The sequence below is a fragment of the Falco peregrinus genome, chromosome 1 (genome assembly GCF_023634155.1).
Source record: "Falco peregrinus isolate bFalPer1 chromosome 1, bFalPer1.pri, whole genome shotgun sequence".
NCBI classification, from domain to species: Eukaryota; Metazoa; Chordata; class Aves; order Falconiformes; family Falconidae; genus Falco; species Falco peregrinus.
Window position 1 is genome coordinate 74565810 of NC_073721.1, and position 13782 is coordinate 74579591.

General features: G+C 42.1%; 1 protein-coding gene across 9 annotated transcripts in view; it reads right to left on the reverse strand.

Annotated features, from left to right (window-relative positions):
• MEIS2 (Meis homeobox 2) overlaps positions 1 to 13782 on the reverse strand; it is a 174645-nt gene that overhangs the window by 5636 nt on the left and 155227 nt on the right. For all 9 annotated transcript variants that reach the window (XM_055810767.1, XM_055810756.1, XM_055810761.1 and 6 more), the window contains one exon: positions 933 to 991. In XM_055810767.1, the coding sequence (XP_055666742.1) occupies positions 933 to 991 (59 nt within the window). The remainder of the gene's footprint in view (positions 1 to 932; positions 992 to 13782) is intronic.

Genomic DNA, 13782 nt, shown 5'->3' on the forward strand with positions numbered 1-13782 from the left:
TTCCTATTTACATGTACACTTTGTATTTGGCTTAATGTTTTGCATGGTTAGTTGAGTTAGTGTTTTCCCCCTTTTTCACCTGTTAATGAAAAAGAAATTTAATGCTACATGGGAAGACTTTCCCTAAGGATTAATAACCTTTTCAAAAACCTTTAAAGTGAAGCAGCAGGCGAAATCACCATCAAGTTAAAGCCCTTGTTAGTGACAACAGTCATCACCACATGGAGAACAGTTTTATCCCATAACCTCATGGCAGGAAACCACAACTCCCCAGTATGCTGAGGAAATGCATATTACAAAGTGGAATGATTAACATGGCACCAGTTGTTGTGTAAAGAGTTATGCATTCCGAGTGCTTTAATAGAAACATAGAAAAAAGGTATTGTTATAAAAATCATATGTTTTACTGGGAACATATCTGGTGCATTCTTAAACAAAAGTAATAATCTTTTAATATTTTCTGGCACTGTGGTACCATGTCGCATTAGTAGCATATTGTGAATAGTCAAAGCAAATGAATGGATACAATGAGTTTTACAGCTCGCCTTCCAGAAGTGAAAGCAATGCATACACCAAGGAGTTGTGGGTAGCAAGAAAATGAGATTGTCCTGCTGATTGGATGCAGACAAGCAATGAGTAATTCAAGAGCTCACAGTCAAACAAACTGCTTGTGGCACTACTACTTGTACCCAATTACCAATTCAGAGAGAAAATAAAAAGCAGTTTCAGTAGAGTCAGGGTGGGAAATCTCCAATTAGCACCAATTAGCGAAGTTGCTTCCTACAGCGGAATTCTGGGGACATAAGAAAAAAAATAATCTCCCAGAATGCCTGGTTGGAGCATTTATTTACCAGGTGATGGGACTCCCGAAGAATAACTTGATGAGGATTTGCGCCTGTGGGACTTGAATACAGATACTACTTGGAACTTGCCTGCTCGATTTGACTGGTCAATCATAGGCTGTACTATTCTTCTTCTGGCATTAATAAACCTGCAACAGAATACAAAGAATAGAAGTCCTTTCATCAGCTTGCCTCTGTGTTTTGAGAACACCTCTGCTTTAAAACTGACGGGATTTTAGCATGGTGTGGCAACGTGTTTTGCTTCATGTTGCTTTTTAAAAGAGTATAATTTCACTTTAAAGGATTTTCCTCTAAGTGCTCAGAAATCGTAACCGGTAACACGCTTATCTTACTAGCCAGCTTAAAGCTGGATTTGCCAGAAGGCTTTGAACCAGCAAATGCGACCGAAAACTTGTGTTAAAAGACAATTGTTTCTTTAACTTCTCCGAGTGGCTTGGAACCTGGTTAAAGTTCACAGGCTGGGAGACTTTTTTTTTTCTGTTTCCATCCTAGGGATCCAGCTACCCTTGCAGCTGGCCATAAATGAGGACCAGGCTTTGCCACTCCATGCTTTCACAAGGTATCGTTAGGTCAGCAAAGCCATCAATTAGGCTGTCTGAAGTTTTATCACCAGCGCAGCAGCAATAAGTGCCGGCCCAGAAAGACTTCTGCTCTTCTGCAACTCCTGCAGTTGGAGCCTGTAAAGGCGGGGGTCGTTTGGAGGTCAGTGCCAGCTGGGGGCCACCTCTGCGGCCGAGCGGGGACACTCCGTGCAAGGCGACCGCCCGCCCTAAACCCAGGCACCTTTCAACTCGTTAGAAACCCCCAGTTGCAGGTACATGTGGTTAATATTAGGCCCAAAATAACCTTTTTTTTTCATCTCAAACTGGGGCGGTTGCCGCGGCTTTTGAGCACTGGTAAAGGCAGTTAGTTGGCTGCGGAGCCTGGATTTAATTTTGCTGGTAATCCAAAAATAAGTGCTTGCATATTTCTTATTAGCTTAATGCGCAGCGATCCACATCGGCACAAGCTAAGCCAAATTAATTTCCCTAAAATAATTTTAAAACTTGCCTCTTCACAGAAATTCTTTCAAAACAGGGTAATTTTCTATCACTCAGGAGCCACACTTGGTTTTTTCTCCCCTCTTTGTGTTTGAGAACACTTTGGAGCCTTCGTGCAGGTTTTGTGTGCTATTTCACAGCTCAGGCTTTCGGCTGGTGACCCTTAAGGAGTGCTAATGAAGTCGAATACTAGTGTTTAATCCTCTTCAGAAATACTAACATGCCCATCATCCAAAACAGCCTCCAAATAATTGCCATTGGGCCCGATCCAATGCCTAGTGAAGTCTTTCAGTCACTTAGCTGAAAACTAAGTTCATCTGCTCATTTAGTAAATTGCTAGCCTTTATAGAGCATCAACTCCACAAGGCCTTTTGTCGCTTCCCTCCCTCCCTCCCAACCCCTGGTTAAATTCCTCCGCAGATAATAAAAGACAGCGGCACACCTTCGATTACATCTTCCGTAATCACAGTCGTGGAAATTTCATTAGACAGATGCATAAATGTTACAAGTAGCACTAAAGGGCTCTTTTGCATCTTTCTGTTTACATCTAAAAGACATTCTTTATTCTTTAAGAAAAGTATAATTCAGTTGTCAGAAATGTCATCCTGCCTCAGAATTAATCATGACTTCAGGTATTAAAATAAAAACTCAGACACAGTCGATGTACTTGTTTATTCCCTTCTGACTGTGGCACAGCGAAGGCATCTCCTACCCCGGCGCTGTGATTTTGAGGCACGTTTCCATCCTCAAAGACAAAGGTCCCCGATAGGACTTAATTTGCTGAGCTACTTTCCAGTAATGTTACCGCGCTGACCAAATGGAGCCTGACCTGAACCTCCTCCATCCAGCGTGCCTTTTATCAGCTAAAGTTAAGGCCAATAGAGATTAACAGGAAAGCCTGATAAGACTGTTTTCTCTCCTCCTATGAGCTTCTAATGGTGTATACAGATGGCAAGGTTTTAAAGAATGGAATGAACGCTTATTTAGGCCTGTAAAAAATCACAGACAACAGAAACACCCCCACACACGCACACACTTTCCGTCTTACTAACCCTTTTTCTTCAATCAGGCCACTCTTCAGGGAAACCAAATTGCTTTTTCGTTTTTTGTTTAAAACCCAACCACTTTTATTATTTACATCTGGTGGTCCCCTTATTTATGTCCCTCTCCACTTCCCTGCACACACACCCCGGCTCACAGGGCTGCGAAGCATTATGGGCCTTGGCTCTCAGCGGGAGAACTCGACACTGTCTTCAAACAAATAATTAAGGGGAAGGTTAAAGGTTCACCCAGAGGTCATATCTTTGGATACTCCTCAGAAAGTTTACATTAGTAAAAAATGGGTGCCCTCTGAAGTGTTCTTTCAATGGGCTCACACAACAAGGCAGAGCATTAAGAAAATTCTAAGTCCTGAAGCGTTTCAGGTGACAACTGCTTTACCTCCCTGAGCATGCAGATTGGGATACTCCACTCCAGCCTCACATAGCTGACAGCCACCACAGAGTAAGACTTTTGGGACAGGTGCTGAAAACCCAGTCTTTTCCTGCCATTCACTCCCAAAAGAGCTTGGCCTGATTTTATTCCACTGATGTGAATAAAGCCATCCTTTCACTGTGAACTCTGCATAGAGGCAATTCACCAGATGTTTTGGAAATGGAAATTAAAGCTCTAATAGTGAGTGACCAGATTTGTTTCCACACACACAAAAAAATAGTTAAAAAACTGATTTGTGCAGTAAAACTTGCAAAAAATAGCACTTGGTTTTGATTTCTGATTTCATTATTTCTCCATTTTTCTTTTGCACGTATGCATAACTGCAGGTGCAAATGATGTCCTCTAGACCAGCAACACTTTGTCTGAAGAGAAGATACACTGTCATACACTTAGAAAGATACAGGAGCACAGAGGTTTTTAGGCATGCAGATCTTTTTGAAATTCCATCTCTATGGCTCCTCTGAAAAATCCTGTCCATATACGGCATCAGTTATACCCCCTCAATGGGTATGTCTGAAAAATTACATATGAAATTATTTGTATTTGCAAAATTGCAGGTGCAAAACAGGCACACAATTCAGGTGCAGCTAAAAATCAGATCCTAGTTTCATTAGCAGTAGCTACATCACTTAATGCATCAGCACAATTGGTAGACAAGGGCACAGAACACAGTGTTTGTGGATTTTTATTTATTCTTTATACTGCCCCATAAATATGCAGAGTGCATAATAGAGACATAGAAACCACAGTCCCTGCCCTAGCCCTTACATTTTTTGAGGGCTTTTTTTGAATCCTTCAGGGAGCCATCTCCAGGGCCAAAGTAAAGCAAAATACAGTCTTTTGCACAGCACTTCAGTTCATGCGTTGCAGAAACACCGTGACGTTATTTTGGCACAAATGTCTCCAAAAGACACTAAGAGACAGGTGAAAAAGAGAACCCCAATGTCACTATTTCCAGCATCATTTGGAACCCTATAAAAGAAGAATTCACAGCTCTGCCCCTGATGCTAATTCCCTGCCATGCTTATACCCTTCATCCAGGGGCCAAAGATTGGATGGCCTGAAAAGATGAGTAAAATCTATCAACACGACTTTCTTTGTTACTCTTCTGTTAATAGTACTTCATATCATTTGGATGATAGCAGCAGTTAGATGACCCAATGAAGCTCAGTCTTACTCCACCCCATGCCCCACAAGCACACGGTCCAAGAGAACTTGGGGTATGCACAGACAGACTCCAGGCAGAGCCTGGGGCAGAGGAGAGACACCTTCTCCCTGTTTGTGAAGGGTAACTGAGACAGAAGGAGATTAAGTGACAAGGCCAAAGTCATACAAGAGATCTTTGGCAGAGCTACACACCCAACATAGATTTTCTCAGTCCTCTTTCAGCGCTCCTACAATCTGCTATCCATATGCTATCTTTCCTTTGTTCCCCCAGCTTAGCAGCCAGGCACACTGGCAGGGGACTGCAGAGAGAGCTCACATTGCCACTGTTTGTGCCTTACCTGCTGTGTAGATAAAGAGGGGTCATCAGCCTCCAGGGCTGTGAGGCAATACCTTCACAAACTCTACATTCATATGGTACTTGGTCCTCGTTCCAGAATGATAAATGAGGTGTGTAATGTTGAGAAATACATGTCATTGACATAGTACGTTTAATGAAAATCTCACTTCCAGCATTTTGCAAATGACAGATTACTCACCTCGCTTATTCAAACAATAGCCATTTGAATTAAAAGGAGGGGTTTTGCATCTTGTGTTTTTCTTTAATTGCTACCGAAAGCAGCCATATGTATTTCCTATAGTGAGAGCCTGTCTTTCTCACACAAGTAGTTCTGGTAACTTTTGTGGGGCAATTTATGAAAGCACAATGAACAAGATTTGGCTCAAAATGCACAACAAAATGGACTTTTAAAAGCAGTAATTTAATTTTTATCTGCTTCCAGCAAAAAACAGTAGAGCAGTAAAGGTATACTAGTGAATATGCAGCGTAGTCTGGTGATTTGGTAGCCCTACTCCTAATTGGTTGCTACCGTTGCTAATTAGCATGACAATATAATCTAAATATATGCATTTAATTGAATCTCTCCAAATAGAGCCTTGGTTTTCTTTGTCCAAAATGAACTGTATTCTGTATTTTATAGGAAGTCCTGTAATTAATTTTCTTTATATATTTATCATATTATATCTCAAGTCATATAAAATGATGCTAAATTCACATTTACATAATATATTTTATTTTTATAGATAACAACACAGAAAGATATTTCTGCAAAGTGCAAAAGAGATTAAGTAGCAAATAGAGATCTTTCTTAGTCTGCTTGTTCGAATCTGTTACATTAAAAAAAAATTTGTTGTTGTTGCCACTGTCTTTTTTAGACAGTGCGTCTTTTTTAGTGGTACGTGTGTTTCAAAACACTGTGACCACTCATTAACAGAATCTGAGTAAGATTAGTTCTTGAAATGAACTGTTAGTGGCTGTACTGGTTGGTAATCAGAATCAGAAATATCTCCAGCCTTATTGTACGGCTATCATGGAAAATTCACTTTAAGTATGTAGGGTCACAACATGTCTCAGGAAGATGAAGTGCATGGAAGCTTAGGAAACTACACTTCATCCCCAACTTGGGGTCTAATCTGAACTGAAGCAGAGAGTAGTATTTAACTCCAGTCACTTGTCGATGTGTCTAATATCTTCTGTGAGATGAACTGGTGCAAAACTGAATCACTCTCCTGCAGCAGAGGAAAGAAACTCCTTCTGAGAAACTGAGGAACAACACGGAGCCACCATGTACAACTCAAAACTTTTCAGTATCAGTCTTCAATCTCAATTTCTACTTAAAATATCCATCCAGAAAACAAGGTGTTAAAATATTGCATTTATTTAACAAACTAGCCACTGCATGTTGCAATGGGTACTCTATTATTTATGTGAAAAACAGAGAAATAAACAAATTTGTGAGACAAGTTCACAATCAGTTCTCTGAAAGGATTAATGACAAGGAAAGTTTTGACTCAATTTAGATTTTAGCGCAAGAAGACACTTCTGCTCTTTTGTTTTAAAAGAACAAAGATACTGAACGAACATCATCAGAGGCTTAGTTATAGAAATGGTAAAAATAAAAGTAACAACAATAACAATAATGTAGGGTTAAAATTGTGTATTTTCTGTCATGTGAATATAAAGCCTAATTTTCAAAATTTTTAGATACCCAGAGGAAGAGACTAGCAAGATTTTTCAAAAACCTGCCAAATGTAAATGAGAAGTTTGGCTTTTATTAAACGTAGGTAAATAGGAGCTGAGCTTGATAAATAAATGGGGTTTAAGCACCTGCCTCAATATTTTGCTGAGTCAGACCCTAAGAATGCATTCTAAAAAATAATCCAAATGTTTTCACCTTGGATGGGAAAGTAAATCTTTGCCCAAATGGTATTTCAGTATTTGGACTATGAACATGTCAGTGTTTAGCTCAAGAGTACACACTACACTGACCCCTTGTTGCCCAAGAATGCCCTAATTTGGAAGGGAAAATAGCCAATGAAATATTATATCTAATTCACAAAAAATGTTTTCATAAGTAACCTAGAAAATTGCTTCTTTCCCAGGCTGAAAGAATTATTTCAGAAGTCTTGAGCAGATCAGAGCAGTCTGAAAGAATGCATTAGAAAAGACTAATTTGCAGAAACACTTTTATCAATATACACCCTCCCCGCCTTTCCAGCAGTCTTTGTCTATCACCCAAACTTTTATCTGAGCAAGTAAAACCTAATTATCTTAGTTTATTTAACTTCTCCCTCCAATATGTATTCTAAACTGACAGAATTAGGTTTAAGTGTCCTTCAGTATGTGTGTGTACAAAAATAGTTGAAAAAGCCCTTGTTTATGCTTCACTGAATCTATGCCGCACCTGGTTACCAACTCTTATTTGCAGCATTCCTTATAGGAAATTTAAAAAGCTGAGTTAGTCACCTGGAAATGAGCCATCTAAATAAAGCTTCCCTAAGTCATGAATATTGAGAAATGGAATCACTTACACCGTTGGTTTTGAGAGGGAGAGGGAGGGACAGGCAGGTTTATTCCCTGACAAAACTCCACATAGTTTTGGACAGCCTTGTTAGAGAAGGGGGGTCGGGGGCTGTTTAAACTGACTTTCTTAAGCCAATTTAGACATCTCACATCTGTCAAAGGTGTGATTCAGAGGACATAAGTCAGCAGCCACGTTTGGTGAAAGCTCCAGAAGACGACAGAGAGCAACTACGCTGGGTGCCTGAGGCAGCCCGAGGCAGGCGCTAACCGTCCTGAGGACCTCTGCCGCATCTTGTATGTTTACGTTGGAGCTCCTAAACGTGCATTGCGCCACTCAGAGCTGCCAATTGTTGGAAATCATGAATTTGCCTGTCCCATAACTGTGAGGCTGTCCTAAAAAATCGGAAATTTAAACAGCGCTCTTCTTGGTGTTTACTTTGTGAGATTTTTCAGTCATTGCGCCACATTTTTAAACAGCGCTTCTCAGCCACAAAATCTAGAAACTTACATGAAAAGATTCCCACGTAACCATAGTCTCCTGGAGCCAGGACCTCGAGTTAACATGAAATAACTTGAGCCTTGCGATAAAATCATGAGAATTGGCAAGACGGGCATCTATTCACCTCAGAGAAAATCTGCCTCGTTAAACACATAACTCTTGGTTACCAGGTTACTACCTCTTGGGAGCGCGGGGCAATGCTTTGGCTCTGCCAAGGGAGGACCTGGTGCCTCACGGGGCGCACCCGCACTGCAGCCCAAGCCCCAGGGAGCTGCCCTGCCTTTGCACCTGAGACGGGGGCTTCTGTTGGGACCCCTTCCCTACAATGAAGGCAGACATCCAGGAGGCCCCAGGCACAGCCAGGGTGCCCTGGTTCTCCCCATCAACCCGGAGGCCCCATGGCCACCTGGCTCCCCTGCCGGCCCCGTGCCTCGCAGCTTCCACCGGCCTCGCCACCACCCCAGGGCCGTGCGGGCCCAGCGCCAAGGCCCAAGCCAGCCTGCGCTTGGGGTCGGTGCCCGGTAACGCCGGCAAGGCAAGAGCTGCCGCTCCCTGCTGCAAAACCGGGCTCGGCCCGAGCCCCAGCCTGCGGTGGCCCCAGGTGAGGCCTCCCGCTGTGCAGCAGGGCGCCATGAGGTGGGGCCAGAGCACCGCTGCCGGCCGGGGGTGCCGCTGCCCCCGGGGCGCCAGGTAGCCCTGCGGCCGCGCTGGAGCGTTCCGCGGGGCGAGCGGGGGGGACTGCGCCGCGCTGGGCAGCCGGGGCGCCGCGGGGCGCCGCTGCGAAGGAGAGCGGGCGAGAGCGGGTCCGGCTGGCGGGGTGCGGGGGGCCAGGCGCCGCTGCCCCGCGCCCGCCCGGGCCGCGGGTGGACACGGCCCCCGCGGAGCCCCGGGGAAGGCAGTGCAGCCCCGCGTTCCCGCCGGGCGCCTGGCGGCAGCGGCGCCTGGCAGCGCGGCCAGGCACACCTGCAGCCGCCCAGCGCCCACCGGCCCGGCTGGTTCTCTTTCCTGAGCGCCATCAGGTTATTCATAGACGGCTGTTCATCATGCACCGTAAAAATGATCTTTTAAAGATACTTGAAAGGAAGGGAGGAGACAAACAGACATCCTTAGCTATTCATACCTTCAGATAAAATGCAAAGTCAATAGACATAAGCTGTAGTATATAACCTCATCCCATACTTGATTTATGGCAGATGGGAATCAACTAGAAACCGAATCACTTTGAAATTTTTACTACGGACATTAAAATTCCAGGTTTGTATACATACGTCTTGCGGAGATGCTAAATACAATTTTAGCTAATTTGGCATGCACTTTGATTTGCTAGCACTTAGACATCCATGTTAAAGGTAGATAACAGATCTCCTATAAAATTTTAAGCAACTCATGCATTTAAAGATGTGTTAATTTATCATCTTAAACTCATAGGAAAAGATTTTCAAAACCGATGAGGGTCCAGCAGTCTTGAAAACACAAGCAGCTTATCCAACTTCTTACACAGGAGTTGAGGGGTCTCAAGTAACTTTCTTTTTTTTAAAGTGTAGTTTTCAAATAATATCACACTGAAGTACTTTTCACATCTTATTAACTGTTTCATATTATTTTTTTTTAGCCGATTCTAAATCGGCCCAAAAAGGAGAGTTGTCAACAAATTCAACATCTGTTCAACTTCCCTGATCAAATTAGTTTAAGGCACTAATTCTCCTTCTTACTTTTCAGTGGAAACTACCTAAGTAGCAACTTGCCAAAAATGCAGAAAGGTGTTTAGCAATTACGTACTGGGTATATTTGAAGAGATCAAGGTGCACTCACATGTCCTGTGCTATGGATATCTCTGATTAGCTTGTCATCTGCTCTGAAGAAGATGTAGCCCAACTCTCCTATACTATGTAACAGGCCAGCTGTTAGCTGTCTGTCAAGCACCTAAAGTGGACAAGTAGTCCAGGAGCAAAAATGTCACTCCTTTGATCTGGCAAGGAGCAGCTGCTGATTTATAGAGTAGGACTTTGTTCTTCCGTTCTATTTTACTTTCTTTCCTAAGGCAGAACCACAAAATCCAGCAGAAAAAAAAAAAAGTGCCGTTCTCTGCAACATCAACAAGCTCTGACAACTGCAACAGGGTTTTTCTTGGCCCTAACAAAGCTCTCAGGCATCTCCTTTGACGCTCACCTTTTTTTTTTTCCTTCTTCTTTTTGCAATGCGGTAGTTATTGTTTAATTCAGCTTCTGTAAATGGAATGGACTGTGGCCAGCAAGCCTGGGGCATAAACACACCTGTATGAAAGAAGCCTTATTGTAGCAACCATCTACAACCAACCTGCACATGCACTACCAGTTCGTGAGTTCAGAAGGAATGTTCCATTTTCTCTGACAGTAAATTTTGCCTTAAGATAACAATTTTTTTGTACCCACTGTCCTGTCTTGACCATGAAGCTTGTACACTTTTTCATTGTTATTAAAATGTGAAGGAAAAAAAAATATTTATTTTTCTACCTGTCAACCAGTGGACCTTAGGAAATTGGATCCAAAGAGCCCACTTTAAAAAAACCACAGCCAAAATATATTTATAGAAACACACTACTGAAAGTTTGAGAACTACTGATCCTAAAGATGCCTGCTCTGTTTCAGAGATGGTGATGCAGTTGCAGCCACCTCCAGCTTATACAGATTCTCCTAAAAAAAAAAACATTTTGCAAAACAAGTACTCAGTAAGAAACAGCATTTTATGCAACTAACCAGACTGCCGGCACTGCCAGCCCTGAGTCAATGCTCCATTCAGTTCTCTTAGACTCAGAAGGTGCTGAGCAGATTCTGTGAGGTGATCAGTCACTTCATGGGCTAATTCCTGCCTCACCCATTGGAATAGCAAGGGAGTTTTCCTTTCCTTTCTGATCTGTTTTCAAGTTTATTAGCTAAAAACCCAAACCTATAGGCCACAAGAAAAGGCTGCAGTATAACACTGCTGAGAGGGAGAGGAGTGTCTTGTGTGTTTATGGATGGGGAAGGGAACCACACAGCAAGCTGTGTATTTGACCCTGGTATCTGTCTATACACATGCTGTGTTCACACTTCTTTATACTGTAACTTTAAAAACAGACAAAAAGGATTACAAAAACGAAGACGGGAAGAGGTGAGGGTGGTGGGGGCGACATCATGACTACAAGATCTTTTGCATGTATGTTAGCTTGTGGAAATAAATAAGAACTATTACAGCCTGGGCCCTAAGGGAGGCAGGAAAATGATGATGTACAGGATAGTATAAAATGATATATTAAAAACCATGCTGTCAGTGGAACAATAGAATATTAAGCAAAAGTCCACAATAATTGGCAGATATTTAGCTGCAGACATCTTTCTCTGGTTGGTGGGAACTAAAGTATACGTGAGAGGAAAGAGAACTAGTTCGGCAATTAGAAGTAATGGGCATAAATATTACACTATGTATAAATACACACCCCTCTCCCATGTTATAGCTCTTATCCAGATACACCTAATCACCTCTCAGGAAGTCATACCTACATGCTGGTATCCTTTGCGTTTTGCTATTTGCACTGGTTACTGGAGATTCTGCTTATGTAAATCTTCTTTTTCTGTGTAGATGCAGAATAATGTTCATTTTTTCCCTTTAATTATTCCAGTACCGGTGGCAAGACTTTATCAGACCAGAGGGTCTTATGGCTTAGTAGCTACAGACAAGTCAACACCACAGACGCCACGAGACCACAGCCTGCCATGCTGTGGAATACATGCTCCACAGTGACTGAAGGCATTAGCAGCACAAGTGTGGGACAGCTACATTATTTAAGAGTGCTAAAAAAAAGGAGGCAATTATACAGATTTTCCCAGTGTCATACTAGTGAAGCTTTTACTCAGTCTCATCCCATTCTGTGTTCTATCTTTCCCACATGAATCAGGGGGAAATGCTCTAAAAGCATTTTTGAGAGTTTGTTACTGTATGAATTTGTTTCATGTATCCTTGTGTCTTTGTTCCTGTAAGCCAAACTGGTTTGGAATCATGGAATGGAAAAATTAAAGCCTCCGTAGAGCTGTTTCCTCAGCCTATCCGTCCATATCCTAGGCTCCCATACTTTCTGACCAGTGCTTCATCTCCCCCAGGGCTCAGCTCTTGTTCCCCAGCCTACCTTGCTGGCTCACCAGAGATAATTGCAAAGTACAGCTGGCAAGTCAGCGATAAAGCTTGCTGGTGCTCTGCAGGGGTCCTAGATGGCCAGTTATGCTATGATTGAGAACATATATGTGAATGTTACACCATTTCTTTTCTCTCTGCTGTTTTCATACTTCTGAACAAGTTAAGGATGGAAACTGGAAAGGTTTGCACTTTCTGAAGCACCTGAAAAGTTGAGTTCCCCTGATTTCAGTACTCAGCTGGCTCATGGGCAGGGCAGAGCAGAGCACTGGAGGAGACGCTGTGCTCAAGTGCGCCACGTTTCAGTTATTGTTGGCTCCCCAGGTAAGAAGGATATTAATGTATTTGTTGTTTCTTCTGTTAAAGGACAGGTAGCTGGAGAAGTCTCTCTTAATGTTGTCACTGCCACTTAAATATCTCATGTGAAAATTAAATCATACCACAAAAAGAAATTTGAAACTGAGCACATGTTTCCTCAATGAAAACTGGCCAGTTCTGTAATGTGTTCCACTTCCACTATCCCATATTTTGCATACAATTGAGATATCTATTATGAAATTAAATCCAATCTATATAACCTATCTAATATTTATCTTTCTTTATGAGAGCAGTTTGGAAACTCTGTGTGTGATCTCACATAATTTTAATAACTGGTTGCTGATGGATTTCAATATTAACTCTGACTGTTCTGACTGGTAGGGTGTTGAGGCTTAATTTTCAGGAGAATTTCACTAATTGTTCCTGCACTGCGTAGGGGTGAAGGCATCTAAGAATATGTGTATAAACCTGCATTTTAGCCCACAAAACTGGTAATTGCAGGGCCATATCCAACAATGCTGATCACTTCAGCCTTGTCTAGTAAAGCACTCAGATGTGTAAGGAAAATTTTCAAAATTACCGAGTCCTACCTATTATCAAAATCATCATAGGCCCTGTAAAGCTAATCCTAATGCTCAGTGAAATTCTGAGTTACAAGGCAATATCAGCAGAGGAATGTTGATTCTAGTGTGTAAATTGTAGGTGATCTGCTCCCAAGGAAATTTCTCTCTGGTTCCATGTTCCAGAAATCACCAGAGGATGGACTTAGATACCTAACTACATTTAAAAAAAAAAAAAAAAGGGGGGGAAAAAAAAAGAAAAACACTGAAAATGCCTGAATTATGTAAGCATGTAGTTTTCTACTTTTTAACACCCCATCCCATCATGATTTTTGCTGCTGTCTATATGCATATTCTAACAGTGAGTTACTTTCTGCTGTAATCACGTGCTATCTCTGACCCCATCCCATCATGATTTTTGCTGCGGTCTATATGCATATTCTAACAGTGAGTTACTTTCTGCTGTAATCACGTGCTATCTCTGAGTTAGAGGAAGACACTTATGTCCAGTCAGAATTCCTGAGGATCTTTTTAGTGAGACAGACATCTTAGGACAGATCTGTTCTTATAACAACACAGATAAAGATCTCTTTTCTTGATAGCTGACACCATAATTATTTGACTATTTATCTGGAAAGAAGGAGATCAAGTTTTGCCACCCTACCCTGCTTGATTTGGAACAAAGACTTGAGCATAGGTCCATCACATCCTAAAAGAATATCTGAATCACCCAGGTATTCAGTACAGCAAACAAAGCCCTTTCAGTTCTCATTCTGAAGATGTTCCACCTGAAGTAAGTAATTATACAGTCATAATTAATCAGCAGTTAAATCTC